The sequence below is a fragment of the Polyodon spathula genome, chromosome 16 (assembly GCF_017654505.1).
Source record: "Polyodon spathula isolate WHYD16114869_AA chromosome 16, ASM1765450v1, whole genome shotgun sequence".
NCBI classification, from domain to species: domain Eukaryota; kingdom Metazoa; phylum Chordata; class Actinopteri; order Acipenseriformes; family Polyodontidae; genus Polyodon; species Polyodon spathula.
This window is the reverse complement of record NC_054549.1, coordinates 29901660-29920125: the sequence shown is the minus strand read 5'-3', so window position 1 is coordinate 29920125 and position 18466 is coordinate 29901660. Positions and strand designations below refer to the sequence as shown.

The 18466-nt window shown below is 39.3% G+C and overlaps 1 protein-coding gene across 2 annotated transcripts in view; it reads left to right on the top strand.

The window, feature by feature from the left end:
- Positions 1-18466, top strand: part of LOC121329128 (guanine nucleotide-binding protein G(i) subunit alpha-2) — a 66622-nt gene that overhangs the window by 34507 nt on the left and 13649 nt on the right. For both annotated transcript variants that reach the window (XM_041274504.1, XM_041274505.1), the window contains exons 2-4: positions 10057-10099; positions 11743-11884; positions 15037-15197. In XM_041274504.1, coding sequence (XP_041130438.1) covers positions 10057-10099; positions 11743-11884; positions 15037-15197 — 346 coding nt within the window. The remainder of the gene's footprint in view (positions 1-10056; positions 10100-11742; positions 11885-15036; positions 15198-18466) is intronic.

The following is an 18466-nucleotide window of genomic DNA, read 5'->3' as shown; positions in this document are numbered from 1 at the left end:
ACCTGTAAGTTTTTAAAATTATGACATATTGGCAGTCAATTTTCCAATGTCCTGAGAACATTTATAAAAAAAAACATTGCATTTTGCATATTGGGTATAATATAATAATAATAATAATAATAATAATAATAATAATAATAAAGATTGGAGATGTTAATAGCACAAGTAGGTAAAATAAGTTTGGCAGCAAAGCAGATGGTTTTAATTAACAATTACTTCTTGCTGTGTATCTCTTTCCATCTCTCTCACATAAGCAAGTAATGAATTATGTATTCATTAGCGCCTCTCGAGTTGGCTGTTGGCATCAATTCCCCGATTACAGATGATGTTGAGACAGAGTAAAGTTCAGCTGAAGAAGATACTACATTCTGCAATAAGACGTTGCCCAGCCCTAACCTTGACACTTGCCGGGACAGCTCACACATTTTATTCAGTATTTATATCGAAAATGGTGCCCTGCAGCTAATAGCAAACCAGGGTAGTTGTGTCTGGTGTCAGTGGTGGTGTTTTCACAATCTGTGGTGAGAAGCTGTTCCCCTTCTAGGCCTCTCTGATCAAACACAAAGACAGGTATTTTTATTTTTTCTATTTGCTATGCGTAGTAATTCAGTACAAACCCATAACATGTTGAGTCAAGAATATTTCAGCAGACACTGAAATCCCTAAAACAACAGGTGGTAAGATCAGTAATGGCACTCTTTAGTACAGTACACTACTGCAAACTATACATTGGCTGTAGAGTCACTTAGAACAACGTCTCACCCCAAACAGCACAAGGAGGTTAAGTGACTTGCTCAAGGTCACACAATGAGTCAGTGTGCTGAGCTGGGATTTGAATTCAATTTGGTCAATAGACGACTAATGTTCGGACAAAGCCACATTTGGTGACCTGGTGTGTCGGAGGATACTCAAAAAATAAAAGAAACTTAACATCATAACCGATAAAAAAAAAAAAAAAAACACACACAAGCCAATTAATCCAGTATTACTGCAAGCTCTTAGAAATCACTGTACTTCGTCATAATGCTTCACATAAGACGTCCCTGTGCTGTACAAGGACTCTTTTGTTGATGGCCCGATGTAAAGAAAAAGCAGGATGGAGGCTTGTTATTTTCAGTTGGGGAGCCTGCATCACCCGGACTCACAGATAGAGAGAGGAAAGCTCAGCTAGTCTCACTGGCACATAGAATAAATATAACTAGTTGAGAATGAATAACAGAGGCCCTGTTTGCTAATTGCCAGAAAAATTCTGGATCAGGTTTAGATGTTATTGTTGTAAACTAAATGAGAGTAAACAGAGGGGCCCTTTTTTTCCTGTTGCCAGTGCAATCCACAGTGCTGTCTTTGTGATGCCGCCTTCAATCCAAAGTATTGTCTTCTGTCCAGTGCTGCCTTGGGGGGAAAAAGGGCTGGTGCTCAACACAGTTACGGATACCAAGCTAAAAAGAAGTCATTTCTTCTCTTTCAGCTTACAGAATTGGGTTTCTCCCCAACCTTCTCTCTCCCTTTCCCTTAAGAAGACTGCAGGAGTCAATGAGCCATTTGTGAGAAAGGGAAAGGACAGACCAAGTATATATTGTTTACTGCAGTGTAGTGTTGTACCCAGTGGAAAGGAACATAACCAATACATACTTGAAGTGACTCTTGACTGTGGTTATTTGCTGCTACTGATGCACGTACTCTGAGAAGAACACAGCTTACAGGGCAAACCTCCAGCCATACCTAACAAACAGTAGTCGCCTGTCTTACTTACTTTGTGGTAATAAACACAGTCATTTTTAGGGACCAGTAATTTTTTTTTTTTTTTGATGGTTTACTATTTTGAGGTGAAATATGTTTGTTTTTAATTAGGAATTATCATCGTTTCACAGTAAGAGCAATTTTGCAATTCAGCCCAAGGTGATTTGAGAGAGAAAGGGAGAGAGAGGAGTTAGTTTGATTGATTGATTGATTGATTAATGACCTAGGAGAAATTCCTAAACAGTTCTAGGAGTAACGCAAACCCAACACATAACCAAGAGATGCACCTGACTGGTGGATTTAGTTTGTAGTGAAAGCTGCTGTAATCATTTGTTTCTGATGGCAGAGTAGCCCACAGACAGCTGCTCTTTCTATGGCTTAACCTACTCACTGATGTCAGATTTACACACAGCAGCACTAATATTGTAATTATGGTACAGATTGTAATTACCCATATGCACGTATTAATTTACCATCAACATGTTTGGGATAGTGTTTAGAAACTGGACTAGAAAATGATTACAGTGTCTGGCATGTTGGCCTAATCAGTTGTGACGTAAAGTATTCACAGACACTGCATACTGTGTTTATCTACTGTGTCATATCTTAGTGGTACAATAACAACAGCTATGATGCAAAATACTTTATATTACCCAAGGTGTACTTCATAGAAATGGTATCAGTAAATTCTGGAGTCATAAAGCGTTAAATATTTACCAGTAGATATAGTCTTAAATAAATGGCTTTGAACCTAATTTATAGATATAGAAGGAGAGGCTTGTGTTATAACAGTTCAGAAGAACAAAGTTTTCAGTTTTGACATTTAAGAGAAAACTGGTTTCCAATTTTATAAGCCAATATGTTGAAGGAAAAAGCTTCATACTAGTCAGCCCAGTTTCCACCTTTTAATCCAAACTGCTTGCATGGGATTTGGGAACGCACCATGTTCCAGGTGAAATTTCAACACTGGTCAACATGCTAAAGCACACTTCTTTTATTAAGTTTATAGTGTCTGTAAAAAAAAAAAAAAAAAACAATAAAGTAAAATATACATATATTACTGAAGTATCTTACAAAAAAAGATTGTGATTAAGTAGATTCAAGAAAATGCACAGAGTCCTTTTCTTCAATCAGTTGCCAGGTTTATTGAAATATGCAGGGAGTCTGGTCCCAGGTACAGGACAAACAGAATACTCATCATTACAATGTTTGCATGACATTAAATACCCTTCTGTATAGATGGTCCACCTCCCCTTTCTCTGACACTTAACCAATGGTCAAGGTAATTTAATTTATTATGTGAGTGTGTGTGTGTGTGTGTGTGTGTGTGTGTGTGTGTGTGTGTGTGTGTGTCTGTGTGTGTAGTCTAGTGTGACAACCTCTGAACTCAGTGCATTCTTCACACTCCTGGAGACAAAAGGTCCATACATCTGCCTTTTGTTTTCTTCTTGCGACCCCCTTTGATCCTAGTGGCATTATCTCTTTCGATCTCTCGGAAGTCTTTAGAGCCTGTTCCCTTCTAGTCCACAGCATTGTTATCTCGTTAGCTTGCAGTCAATGCTGGGCAAGAAACTTGTAGACGCAATGTCTCTGTCAATTGTAAGCAGTACATGCAATTTGAACCAAACAGTCTGCTATCTGCAATATTAGTCTCTTTTCAGAAAAAAACACCAGTATAGCTCTGCCAGTCCACATGCGTAGCAAACTCCTAATCAATTCCCGATCCATGTTTTCCAACAATTACAAAATAATTTAACTGACTGCTAGACCCGGACTAATTTAAAGTTGGATTTTTAGTAAGCAGGACCTGTTTTCAGCACTTGGCGACCATCACAATTGTTATTTCCTGACATCCCAAAGGGATCAATTAAGCCTCTGTTGCTGGGCATTAGTATTTATTTGTATAGTGATCAGCGCATCCAGGTGACCTCTGAACTGTTTTTCCCTGAAAAAAAAAGAAGTTTGACAAAGTTTATTTGCTAAGTGGTTTTGTTTCTTTTGATTTTAAACTGAATATCTTCCCTTGTTGTACCTCTCAGCCTGTGTTAAGGCACAATTCATAAGAACATTTAAGACACATTATCTGTTTGGATAAACAATAAAAACCAATATGCATGATGTACTAATGACTCCAAATTAGGTAACAGCAATACCACAGTACACTCCCTATGGGAAACTCTATATCGTATACAGGATGTGCATATGTGTACAGTATATTCTGATTATTGTATTCCATATAGTATACTAAAGTGATTTTGACATGGCAGTGTACAAAGATACTTCTTATACAGTATCAGAGGTAACCCATGGCAGCTCAGTCATGCACATTATACATGGGGTGCACATTATACACAGAGCACACGTTGTACTTGGGGAATTATGGTAATTGCATTATTGAATTATCTTACAATGTTTTCCCCAGCTAAGCTGCAATGATTGCCTTGAGTCCACAGTTTGATCTAAAGTCCATAGTGTGTCCGAGGCTGTGTCTATAATCTTACTGTAGAGCGAGATTTTTCACCAGTAGTAATTCTGTTACAGGGCCCTTTTCTCTTTAATACCCAAAGTGCTTGTTTCCCAAGAGGGATTACGTGATGAGAGGACAAGAGCGATTTCACTGGGCAGCCTGGCAACCGGAAGATATGTGTCAGCCAGCTGATTTCCTAATGATTAGGGAGTACTAGGTTACCCAATAGCCTGAGTGATAATGTGCGAGACTTGTTATTTAACCCGTCAAAAGGCTGGGACAATAATGATTTATGAATGGGGGGGGGGGGCTTTGCTGTACTGCTGCTTCTTTGTCAAGATGTTGTTTTATTTGTTTTACACCACTGTACTTTTAATACTGTTTATTAAATGACAGACATTTTTTCAAATGTATTCAGAATACCTTTTCATGGAACATACTTTTACAGTAGTTTTTAACATGGGAGAAGATGACCTAAACTATGAACTAAAAAGCAGTAAGAAATAAAGAAAGCTGGTATCTCAAGGACAGCTTGTCAGGAGCAGGATACACAAGTCAATCTCCACTCTTTGCTTGCACTTACAGTATTCAAGCACTGGGTGGAGAAGTGTAAAGCTGGCATTCAAATACACCATTGCAATTGAATCATGGGGTCAATGACACCCTAAAAGAAAAAATATTCTAGCCACAATATCTCTAAATGTGATTTCAAGGGTCTCCTACTGTAACACTCAGTTCCCTTTTCAGATACAGATTTCATTACTGTTGCCATGAAACGATGATTTTTTTTTTTATTGCCTACCACATTGGAATCAAAGCTTTCGTGCAGCGTGTTCAAATTGAAGGAACAGCAATTTAGTGTTTGGAAAAAGTAAGTATCTGAAGGGTCAGCTTGGGTCTTCATTCTTGCCTGTGGTGCTTGTTCAGAGTGGAAATAATCAACACAGGAATGAAGCCAAACGATTTGTAGCTGAATCGTCAGTGCTGGAAACCTCATCGTTATCCAGGATAGAATTGGTAGGAAGAAACACATTGGAGATTTACAGTATAGTGAGTTTTCACCAAAGGCAAAGTGAAAATAAGCAAGTCAATAAAACTGAACAGCTAACTGAAAAAAAACATTTTATGCTAAATAAGAGGAAAGAAATGTTTTGAAAAGCCTTCTTTATTTATTTGGCACACATATACAGTATTGCATCATTTATTTTCCTGTTATTTTGAATGTTATGAAACCACAGTACCGGCACAAATTATGGAAACAACAAAAGATTTCCACCAAAGACTAGGGGTGGGGATTGTGTTGCCCATGTTTCCTCACTCAGACCCTTTATTTACTTACTAAATACCTTGGTATCTGAATAGATAATTGTCTCCTCTTAAATGTTTTATTGAGCAAGACATCTCACAAGTAGAATGGTACCCCAGTTGTACTGCTTTCCTAAAAAAAGGAGATTTGAGGGTACCATTTTGTCTTCAGAGATACCAGGGCATAGTAAGTAAAGGGTTTGAGTGAGGAAAAATGGGCAATACAATCCAACACCTAGTCTTGCTATAAACCGTTTGTTGTTACTATAATTTGTGCCGATACTGTGTGTCTAACCTTGATTAAACCTGGTAGCCTTGGGAAGTTCTTAGTACTGTAGTCCACAGCTACTGAATTCAAAGAAAGCATTGTATAATAAATATCTAGCCTCTAGTGCTTGTACCTCAATAGCAAATTAACACCCAGGTTTATTTTCATTACTGTTGTCCTTTAAACCACTTTACTGTAGCTCTACTCTATTCGGTCAAATGGACCCTTATTTCCCTGAAATAATTTTTCCTTTAATCAATGAGCAAGCTGTAGTGTTTTTTGTGATCTGCGTGACAGAAATACTGATCAAATTAACTGTATCCAATTGGACTAAGTGGGGAATCTCTGACTAAAAGTCCACTTTTTTTTCCAGTGGGAGGTTGGCTCACTGCAGCAAATTGCTGTGACTACCGTGCGTGTCTCTGAATTGCCAGTTGCTAAGCAGCAAAGAGTATTTGGCTCCTTACAATTCAAATAATCTACAGATGTGTGTAAACAGGACCTCTGAACTGTGTCTTTTGTATTGAATATTAGTGTTTCTGACCAGGGAGAACAGGAAAGTTGCTCTGTACCGAATGCCCTTTCTTTCTGTTCCATAGAAGCGTTTTGGTGGAGCAGTCAGGTTTTCTTTCACCTCTGGCAACCGGGTCTAAATTCAGCTTGTCACAAATCAAGTTTGGTAACACCAGAATGCACCTTGGTTGATAGGATCGGATTGCTTGATTATCACACCATTTCATTGGCTGTGAGCAACTCTATGATTAACAGTTTAATACTTGATAATTGCAGTAGGAGTTTCAGACATGGCAATGAATCACATTTCTTCGCAACTCGGGGGGGGGTCACAATTATGCTGACTGTAAGACAAACCGCATTGAGTTTATAGATTCAGTGGCAGCAGTGATGTGAACGGTTGGGAAATCAGCTGCTTTAATTAAAACCGAATGAGTGTTTGCTGGGAAAGATAAACAGTTTCCTTTTATTGAGTCTTCAGGGGTTGTTAAAGGGGCACAGATTACTGCGGTGTTAGGGGGGCGGCTGCTTTTACCCTGCAGTACAATCTCAGAGCTTGATGTTTCTGAATACACAAAAGTTATGAATAAGTAATTCAGAAATATTACAGTTCATGCACCTTGTTGGCTTTTTAATTTGTTGCCAGATGCTTTACCTTTTTTTTCTTGTATTGTGCTAGATGATCATAACGCACCACGTCAATCAGAGCCCACTATTCACTAGCTATGCAGTATTGTGAGTTTTTTTTTCTGAAAGGTGCAGGCTCAGGGCTTTTGTGTCAAGACCTTTTAAGAAAACAACCGTGCATGCTTTTCAGGCAATCCTGTACCAATATCATTTGACAGACACTTTTGTGACACGCTTGGATGCTCACGCCGGAAGACTGGTAAGAGAATGTCATATCATTTGCGTATGAAATCGCAATTTCCTCGTCATTGTTAAGTCAGACTGAGCACGCTTTCGGCAGTGCACGAAGCAACCTCCCAGCCAGAACCAAGAGGTCAATGCCCTGGCATCCCACCGGCCTGATATAAAAGCATTTATTCATTGATAGGCATGTAACTATTTTGAACATCAATACAATTTAATTAATTTGTGACCTGGATAAAACAGGCAGTTTCCCAACTAATAGTGTGTTCAGTCTTGGTCATTGCCAGAACTGGTTAGCAGGTTTAAAGAGCTCTAGAATAAATAGCTGAGCCGTCTGTATTGCATGTTGCTACAAGGCATCCAGTCTGCAGTGGTGCTGTGGTAGGGCATTTTAGTTTACCTCTGTGCGGTACTCTTTATGGGTGTCACGTAGAGAGGTGAAAAAATGTCATTACCACTCATTTTAAGGATATTTAGTGTCCCTGTAAAACTGATGCATTCTGTTGTTTTTTAATATTCTCTTAACCCTTCTCCGATACCAATGATAGGCAGCTGATGTTAAAACATACATGGCTGGTTTCACAGACCTTGATTATCACTAATCTTGGACTCACTGATGTTATTTTAGGTAAAGTAGTCCAAGACTAGTGCTAATAGGGTTCTGTGAAACCAGCCGATCGACCGCTGTGGTCACTTTTTAATCTGAACTGGAGTAGTGGTCCTAGAATATTGTTTCCCATTGTTTGCCTGCCAAGTTTCATTACCCAACAGCCTTCTCTGTTTATAAGCAATGGTATGAAGCATATTAAACATTAGTTTACTAAGGGCACTGTACTTTCATTAGTCAGTTTAATCTTTGACTCAGACACACAGAGTGTGTCAGATCTATCACTGGATAAAAGGTGCAAATGGAGTTTTCTTGGCTTTTCAGTACCTGCTTTAATAGCTTTACAAAACCCTATTAGCAGTGCCTGGTTTCCAGTGCTTCACTAATGCTTCAGGATGGTTGTGACTGCAGTGACAGTGCTGGGAGATGGATTACTGTACTTCCCTGGAATGCTTTCTGTCTTTTATGAATTTCTCTCCACAATGTAAACCTGGAGCTCCATTACTTTGCTTTTTTAAGACTTAAAACAGATTAGAAAATCTAATCTAATTTAAATGCTATCAAGGTTAGCACCTATTGGAAGACATTCAGAAATGTGGCTTTGTTTAATAAGTTAGCCAAATAGGCTTCCAGAGCAAAGGAAAGAGACTGGCAGTGACACAGTGAAGTGTTTCAACACAAAAGCAGTGGGGTGCTTTGTTAGCGTGTGGAGGAAGTTGAAGCGAATAGGGCAGAAGGACTCGGTGACGCATTACATCAGTTCCATTTATTTATTTATTTATTTTTTTTGTCTCTCTTTAATCATTCATTAGGCTCAGGCAACACATTTTTGTGATGGTTTTTAATTTCAGTGTTTTTCAGTAGTAGCCTATTGAGTGTCCCCTCTCTCTGTAGCCAGATAAAGTGACCTGGAGGAAACTGTACAGCATTTCTTCAACACCCATTTATCAGCGTTTCGATCCATGGTGTGCCAGAGCCAGTCCTGGCACCAACATCACTGCTGACTCCTGACTCCAACCTGTTTTATCTTAGTGCCTGGCTGTCCACAGTCAGATCTCGCTAAAATCTGCCAGTGATGTCAAAAAAAGTGCTTGGAAAGTCACCTTGGGAGATCTGCAGGCACAGCCTGGCTGAAGGCTTCTTGCTTTAGAATCTGTGGGATTTGTTGCACCTTTCTATTGAAATCACTTTAGTAAAACCTTAGTAAATCACAACACAACAGAAAGAAGCCTGCAAAGAGCAGGATTATTAATTTTAGAGTACAGGTGTTGAAGTGCATGGGGTGCAAACCAACATGGAGTGTAACAAGTTCATTTATTCTGCAGCCCAGCCACACTGTTCTCCTTGTATAGACCCTTCCCCATATTTACTGTAACCTATGAGGACTGTAACCCTGCTGTACTGTACTTACTGTACAGTGAGGCACAAGCCCTCTGTTTGCAATGTGTTCATGGTAAAGCACAGTACCTTGTTAATAGCATCACTTTTCCACCCTTGCATTAGGAGCAGGGGCACTTCACTGCATCCCTACCACTTGTACAGAGTTTCATAGTCTTGTCATTACCTGTGATTGAGGGATGATGATAATGATTCACACAGCCAGTAGCCAGTGTGCAGGGCCCTCAGATTAATTTAACCTGCTATTTATGAGTCAAGAGGCAGAGACGGGTAGGTCATCCGGCAGTCAGATTTCTGACAAACAGCACAGGCCCACCTTTTAATTGACAAGCTGGCAGGCTCAAGGTCAAAGTGTGGCAGCTTTCTCTCCTTCCTGCCACAGATTGGAGCTTTGCTGTTTGATTTATTTATTGAAAAAAAGAAGAATTATTTTATGAATACAATTGTGATGGAGAGGTGAAACACAATACATCTTTGAAAAAGCTTTTTGTTCAGCTCAGAAATGCTTGTTGTGTACCCTGGTTTAGAACTGGGGATGCCAGTGGGAGCGAAGTCGGTATTTTATTACCATTTTTCCTGCAATGTGATCTTTAACTAGAATGTGATCTTGTCATTAACTGTGAAGTTTTTAGGATGAGCTGAACACAAATGTCACAGTATAAACTGTTCCCGTGGGTCATAGACACTTGACCTACAAATAAAATGTAATACCGCTGTCAAAAATTCCGTAGTTTAGAGCCTATACAAAACCAAGCCAAACTCCATAAGTCAACGCGATGATGTCCAATGCAGACTAGGTACCAGATGTGAAAAGCATTTCATTGTTTAAGTTGGCAGCTAAAGGAAATATATTTTTAACCTTTTTGTCTATTTTCTTTTCCTCTGCAGGTGCTGGTGAGTCAGGGAAGAGTACCATTGTGAAGCAGATGAAGTAAGTCTCTTCCTTTTTGGTTTTCTGCAGAGCAAACTCCTTCCAGGGTTCTCCACACCAGTGGATATTTTAAGGTCACCAATATTTAAAACCAACAGTAACATCCTGGCAGCAAAGATGTATTAGCCCTGTTCCTTTCTCACATCTCACAGTTGGCTAAGATTAGCTTCAATTTGTCACAGATACACCACCAGATGAGGCAGGAAAACAGATGCGTTAACCCAAATGAGAAAACAGCGTACAATACTTCTGCAAAAAAAATCCTACAGGACTGCTTACTTAGCAACCTTTCTGTTCTACAGTGTAGGCTTTCTGAACTGCAGTAGAACCTGTCCTGCGATTTTAGTTTGTTGCAGTGGTTCATTAGATAGGGAAGAGTGTCGTGACTCACTGGGAGTCATTATCGATTGCAGTTGCTTTATTAGCGTTGGAATATTATAAATTAGCAATGTCTGGGGCATCAGTGTGTCTTAAACACCAAAGTAAGGTTCTGTAATAATAATAAATAAATACAAATTACAAAAAAGCATGATCGTAAAAACTGGCTTTGGAGGTTGGTGAAAAAAAAAAAAATTCAGCTTTTATTTAACATGGTTAAACTGTAAAAGGTGAAACTACATTCCCACACACTCCATGTATTGTTTTAGACCCAAAGTAAAATGTGCATTGATCAGCTTCCATCTGTGCATTGGTAGAAGCACGTATAAATGACACAGGTCAGAGATCGGTTAATAGTGGGTATAGTACTGGTATCATAAAGAATCGGTATGAGAGATTCGACTGTAGATACTGTCAGGTTACAGTATGATTGGATAGAAGTCGTTCCTCCAACTGGAAAAAAAATCTAATCTGTTTTTAGTAGTTGGATTTTGGTTTTATAGTAATGTTTAAGATTTGAATATGTGTAACGTATGTGTTTTATAAACTACAGTGCAGGCATGTTATAATTGTGGCAGGGGTCACACAACACCGAGGCTGTGCTGTACACTCCTGTAGTTTATAGTTTATACAGATGTAAACATTTACTAGTTAAAATAAAATATATTCCCAAAAGGCTAACGATTTAAAAACATGGTCACACAGACTATGAAAACAATCCAGGTGATGCAGAGCTATGGCCAAAAGTTTTGCATCACCTAGAATTTTAGGAACATAATTTAGATATTTTATTTCATGTAATCCAAAGAAAATACAAAATTATATTGCAAAGGTTTATTGGAAGCCATAGTAGTAGTACAGTATTTCATGTTAGATTTTGAAATGTCACATTTAAAAAATGTGTCAGTATATGGAAAACTACAAACCGATATGTAATTCAATATGTTAACGTAACATTATTCATCAGGTTTCATTCAACTTTGAGGCAAAATGGGTTAATTCTGTAGGGTGACGCAAAAGTTTTGGCCATAGCTGTACAACAAATGTAAAATTGCTTACTTGACACCTCGTGATAAATATTCAGCATTTTCACAAGGTGTGAGAAGATATGTTGCTGTTCTCAGTGGATGTTTCTTGCAGATTTCTTGAACGAATTTCATTAAAATGAGCATGTAAATGGATGTGATTATACATTCTACAGAAAATCTTGAGGTCGTACTCTGTCCTTGGTATTGCTATGGTTTCTGTTTTTTGTTCCCTGCTAGAATTATCCATGAAGATGGCTACTCGGAAGATGAATGCAAACAGTACAGAGCCGTAGTTTACAGCAACACCATCCAGTCCATCATGGCCATTATCAAAGCCATGGGCAATCTCAAGATTGACTTTGGAGACACCTCCCGAGCGGTGAGTTGACCAGAGCACTGGGGCTCTTGCAGTGTGAGCCGTGGCCCAGTTCTGACCCAGTTTGGTTGTGATTGGAAGTCTTGACAGGTTGGTGAAGGGATGAGTGTAGCCTGGTGACTGAAGTTTGTTGTCTGATTGTCTGTCCACAGGGTGGGTACAGCACAGGGATGAATTTAGTGCCTGTGAACAGGGTCTGACAGCACTGGGGAGGGAATCTCTTCTGTGCATTCACAGGGCTGGTGTCGGATGGGTAGGCACAAAGCAGTGCCAGCTTCACGTTGCTTTTGCAATATAAGTGACACATTCAATTAGTTTTCATGTGGAGTTCCTGCTGTCAGTAATAATAAGCAAGGCTGCTGAGTGAAGGTTACTACATCTCCCCTGCCTTGCTGATCAGTCAGAAGAGCTCCTCAAAAACAGGACACCATGAGGGGCATGTGCCTGCTAAACTCTCGAGCCCTGTCAGATTTACAGCTCCATGGGACAGTGATTGGACTTCTTTTGCTTAATTGAATTGAAATTGCGAGTTACTTTTACAACTAAAAGAATACATCTGGCCACCTGAATTTGAAGTACAGTGAACAGAATATATTTAGAATTTCCTTTCTATCCTTTCAATCTGTGCTTCTTAAAAGGTTGTTTTAGTTGCAGGAACAATACAAGTTAGAAGATTTGAATGTCTTCTGCAAGCCATATAAGTGTATGGATTGTCATGAGTGAGCCTCTTCAAACCTGTTAGCATGTCAGGCTATGCACTGCGATAGACACATGATCCAGAGATCAATTAACAGTAACCTCCAGAATCCTTTAACAGTCTCATTTACTAAAAGATTATCTATCTACCTCCAGAATCCTTTAACAGTCTCATTTACTAAAAGATTATCTATCTATCTATCTATCTATCTATCTATCTATCTATCTATCTATCTATCTATCTATGTGTAAAAATTAGTGCTGGGACAAATGAATATTTATTAACATGTGTTTGGATACAAAAATGAGATGTGTGTATTCACTAACAAAAAAGGATCAACACAGCTGCTCCTGAGCCTCTATTTAAAATGTTAGACAGCAAAAAGTAAACAAACCGGATAATGTGTGCACATACGCATAGTAATCTCTATAGAAGACCACCTGGGTCAAAAACCCAGGTTGTGGGTGCTTTAGAGTGAGTCAGAATCTCATGGAACAGGAAAAAGGGAAGCACGTTATTCTGAAATGCCTCACTTAAACAGTGCCCAACTTGCTGGAAATGTTGTGTAGTGAAAGTACAAAATAAATAAACTGTGGTGCCAACTTTATGTACTATTTATTTTGGAAATAAACAAAACAAAACTTGAAATGCTTTTTGGCATCCTTTGTTTTGTTGTTCATTCACTGGGGTAAAGTAAAGCCTACACAACGTATTTACTCTTGGGATATTTTTTTGATTGTTTCTGCTTTAATGTGTACATATTGTAACGTCTTAAAATAAAGGCACACACATGGGCCACGCCCCCCTGCCCCTGCTGCTGTGCTGTCTGTGCCTACCTTCTGAGCAATTCTGGTCATTCTGGTTAACGGTCTTTGCTGCAGATTTTCATTTTTTCCAAAGGAGTCGGAGGCAGTCATCACCAGAACAGTCGGCAGTCACCTTAGAACAATCGTAACACTTTGCAGACTTGTCACATCCAATCTGTACCATCCTGGATTCCAGTGCTGGCCCAACTATTTTGACATTGTTCTGGCAAGTGTTTTAGCCCAACCTATCTATTCTTTCCATCGCCAGCACAAGAAAGGGCCAAAATACAGACTGCTAAGTATCCATTTGACCTCTGTCTCTGTCAGTGATTTGAAGACATTTTTTGTCAGTTCTCTGCCTCCCCATGCATTGTTCATTCGGGTAGTGACATATTGCACCGTCATGAAAAATATTCATGCCAGAACTCTGGAGAGACAAGCTGTTCTGTTGGATGGAGATATGTCCGGTGGCATTTAGATTTGATAAACACAAGCTTGATTCTGACACCGCACCAAGTGGCGTGAACATGGAGGGCACACAACATACAATCTGCACTCGAAACCTGCTTACAGTCTGCTAGAATATATTCCTGCTTCATCTTTGTTCAAAACAGACTTGAAAGCATAAAATCTCAGGATCGTTACCGTATTTCTATTTTCATTCATCTTTAAATCCTATAGCCTTCCCCGTGTACCAATTTGTAGACTATTGCTGTGCAGTCCATGTAAAGAATGACCAATTTACATACGTGTAACGGATGGGAGTGGAAAAGTACGGCTCTGAAGTGTTGTTGCATCTGCATTTGACGAATGCATTGCTGTCATTCTTTTTGCATTTTTCTAAATTTTGCTTGTGACATCTGCTGGCCTGGCTTCCACATAGCCTGGTGCAAAGAACATCGATGGAGATCCAACCAGATACACTGTCTTCAAACTGGCAGGGGCCTATAGAGTCTGATGATAGTCAGAAATTGGGAATGGAAGCTCCTGGTGTTCTTTGCAACCCACTAGCACTTCCAGTAAATCTTTGAGTGGCCTGGTCTATATGCTTCCCTTGTCGCCTCTGTACTGCACATTTGAACGCTGTGCAATCTCGCTCGCTCACTCACAGCTGGCAGTAAATCAGTTTAACTGACACATAAATCACTGCTCCCTTAGATCCCAGCAGATATGTAAAAGTAATTCTAAGAAGCACCCCCGGCAGCTCGATTGCGTCAATTTATTTAAAATTACGCCAAGATTAATGTGTTGCCATAACCTTTTTCAGGGAGGAAAAACGACAAGCAAAACCAAGACAATACTTTATGAAAAAGTGTAACGATGCACGCTACGGTGCCAAAATCTTAATGAAAATCTGTCAAGTTGGTAGATTGTGAGAATTGATTAAAGGTTTTCTCTTAAGCAATACTGATTTGTGCTGTTTTTCACTGTTGTAGTTTTAAAAATGTGTGTCATTTTATGTTTGTAGGTAGTCGGTCCATATCATTTATCAGCCCAGATATTGGTCTTTCAAAATGTTTTGTGTGGTATCTCTTTTATATTAGACTGGTTGGAGGGAGAGCATTTACACAATGCATGTTCCACTGCTAAGCTGTTTTTTTTAATGCTTTGTGGGGAAGCTCGTAAAAGACATTTCTGTCGCCCCCCTGCAGGATGATGCCCGCCAGCTCTTTGCTTTGTCCGGCGGCGCGGAGGAGCAGGGTGTCATGTCTGACGACCTGTCCAGTGTCATCAGGAGGCTGTGGGCAGACACCGGGGTGCAGTGCTGTTTCACCCGCTCCAGAGAGTACCAGCTGAACGACTCGGCCGCATAGTGAGTATCCATCGACGGCTTCCAGCAAGGACATTAAAGTGTGCTTCTTGTAGCTCCTTGCGCATACATTATATGAGAAGTACAGGGAGCTGACTGAATTGCTTGTGATAGTCCATGGATTCAATAGTAAAATTATAGGTTGATTTGGCTCTGTTCTCCCATTTGTTGAATATGGTCTTATGTCTGGTCCTCCTGGCAGAATGCCTAAGTGTGTTTTAAGATCATGATAGAGTCTATCTCTATTTAATACAGAAAAAAAAAAAAAAACAATACAATTGTCATCAGCTGGGAAGTGATTTGGTCTACAGACCAGCCTGGTATCCAGGAAACTAATTTAAATCTTAAAGTGAAAACTGTGAGGCACAGTAAAGTTGACTGTCAACTTCAGAAATGTCCTTTTACCTGAGGCTTTGAATTGTACTTTCTGAGGGTCGTGAAACAACAGAGAACCGAGAGTCTGTTCATTAATACTGATCACTTTACACCCCACGAGTCTAGGTCAATTATTTTTTCGTGTGTCTGTGATTGCTCTAAATGCTTTCTGCGTTTAATTCAAAAGGAGCGACGGTGAGAGTCAGGCTCAGCTGTTGGAGATGATTAAAACGTCAATTACAGTCCACTGCATTCATTGCTGGAAATGACTGCTGTTTTCTCCCTTTACATCTGCTCTCTGTTTGAGATTAAAGGAAATCTTTATCCCTGTAATTGACAAACTGCACAAAAACAGCTGGTGGCTTCTGGCTGCTTTCTGTGACGTAAGCAGTGCTATATCTTTGCTGAATTATGTCTGTATGTATGATTGAACTGGTTTAAAAAAAAAAAAAAAAAAAAGCAAGTTAAATGCTGCTTTCATTCAGATTTTTGTTTCAAATGAATCTGTCATACAGCGACAGGTTGCTAGCGTCTTGGAATACAAGATATTTAGGGTCCAGTAATGAGGTCCAATAAGCTAATGACATACTGTCCACTGGGTGGCTAATCCCAGACTAACCTGTGTTTGAGCGTACAAAAGGGGTGCTTACAAAGTGAGGCTTTTATCTGAACAGTCAGGTTTAGACCAAATTGTCTGTCGGAGAGAGAAGCTGCAGACTACAGAGGTGTGTTGGCTCTGGGTGGCCGCCTGTGATGTACGTGAAAGATTTTTATAACTCCACGTTTCCTGTGTTACCACAAAATCCTTGGGCCATTTTCTGAAAGTTTCCACATTGCACAATGGGTGTCCACCATTAACAGCTGAGGTGTCTGTCTCTACTGCCTCAAGATCGGCTGGAACATGTTTTGTTTTACATGCAAAGGAGCTGAAACGTTATTACACTGTTGAAGTGTAGTGAGTGTGGGTGTAAATGCATACTTGGGCTGTAAATAAAAGTAGATTTAAATAGTTTAACACCCCCACACACACAGTTAAAACACAACAGGAAAAAGCTTTATGTCTGTACATCAGATGGGCCAGTGCAGTTTGTTGCAGTGGAAAAGGCACTGTTTTACTGTGACCTTCATTTCCTCCCATTTGAAAAAACAAATGTGGTTTCCTTGCATTTACAAATTTAATTGGTGTGAAAAGTCAATGCAGACCATATTTTGATTCCCACACTACAACTACATCTGAATTACAAGCTATAGACACTGATTGCATTGTAAATTCAGTTGTAGGTCTATAATCTCCATTAACGGTGCTAATAAACTCACAGCTGAGCAGTAAAATGCAGTTTCACTACAGTGAAACTGCTTCTAATGGGTATGCTCTTGATCCGCACTGCATTAGATGCACAGAAACAGTACATTAACAGTGCTGAATTGTGTGAGTGTCGCTAAACTCAGTAATGTTTAGCCTAGCAGCCAAAGCACCTACATGTAATTAAACATTTACCAAAGATAAATACATTTAAAAAACAAAGAGATAAGAAGCTGTATAACAGATATGCTGTAGCCCAGACACCTTTTCAATCATGATTCAAAAATTATCTGTGGGATATTGGAAGTTACACCTAATCAAGTGTGTTGTGTTAGTATTTTAAGGATAATCTTGTACCATTTATTGCAGAGAAAAAGATAGATGGCTGGGTTGATTGATCGCTTTTCAGTTTATGGCAAGGAAAACACTTTGCTTTACATATTATTGAGCTGAAATGCTCCATTAAAAATTAAAATATTTGAGATTTCCAGTCAAAGGTATCTTTGGAGTGACCATTTCCAGTAAAGCAGGTTTTAGAGGGCGCCAACATGACTGTGATTACAGGATTATACTTTTTAACAATGCCAGTTGCTAGGAGCCAGTTTATGGCTTATGGTTTATCTTATGAGAACACACTACCTTCCAGTGCTTCTCTAACCACACTAGGCCACAGTAATTCTCAGTCTGTTCTTCAATCAAAATTATAGATGCAACAGGGATATTATTTTATTTTATTTTTGGAGTTTGAAAACCTTGAAGGGTTTCTAGCAATTATTGCTTTAATGGCTGGTATATGCTTAATTATGGATGCATAATTCCCCAGTCATAGCTACTGTTTCTTTCCCCGCTTTCCCAGTGACAGACTGTTTAGTATGTCCTGGAAACTGGTACCCTGGACACCCCTGCGTGCCAACAAATGATGTCCTTATATTTTTTTGGCCTAGCGCCTGGGTAAGACTGTAAAAGAGGATGCTGCCTGCTCTGGGCTTTAGTGGAATAATTACCACACTAAAGTGCTGTAAATTCCCTACTTATTAATTAATGTATCTCATTTACTTAATTGGGATGGTTTCTAACAGCAGCAAATTAGATGAGAGCCTAACCTAAGCTCTGATTAAATTGCATCAGTAAATAGGCGACAAGAGCCTTATTTCACTAGGTTGCTGTGTAAAAATGATCTTTGGGGGGAAAAATAAATAAAATGATATATATATAATTTTTGGAAACTCCTTGGGCAAAAACAGTACAGTTCACTGTGACCTATGACTTAACATGGCTGTCGTATTGTGATAACATCACCTTTTGGTATCTGAATGATCATGAGTCATGACCTAACAAGTTGTGATACCGGTTTAAACTGTATTCTGTGATTCTCTTAGGTCAAGTTCCATCCTGGGTATTGCACAAGAAAAATCGAACCTTTTGTGGCAGTATCTTTTCTGCTTTAACATCACGTCTATATGACTAATTATCAGACAAGCTATGGCGTATTTGTGTTTTATCACAAGTACAGTATTTGTAGATATTTCTTTGAAACTACTGTTTTTATTTTGAACTGCGAGGAAATGACTGTGATCCATAAGACAGTTCAAGT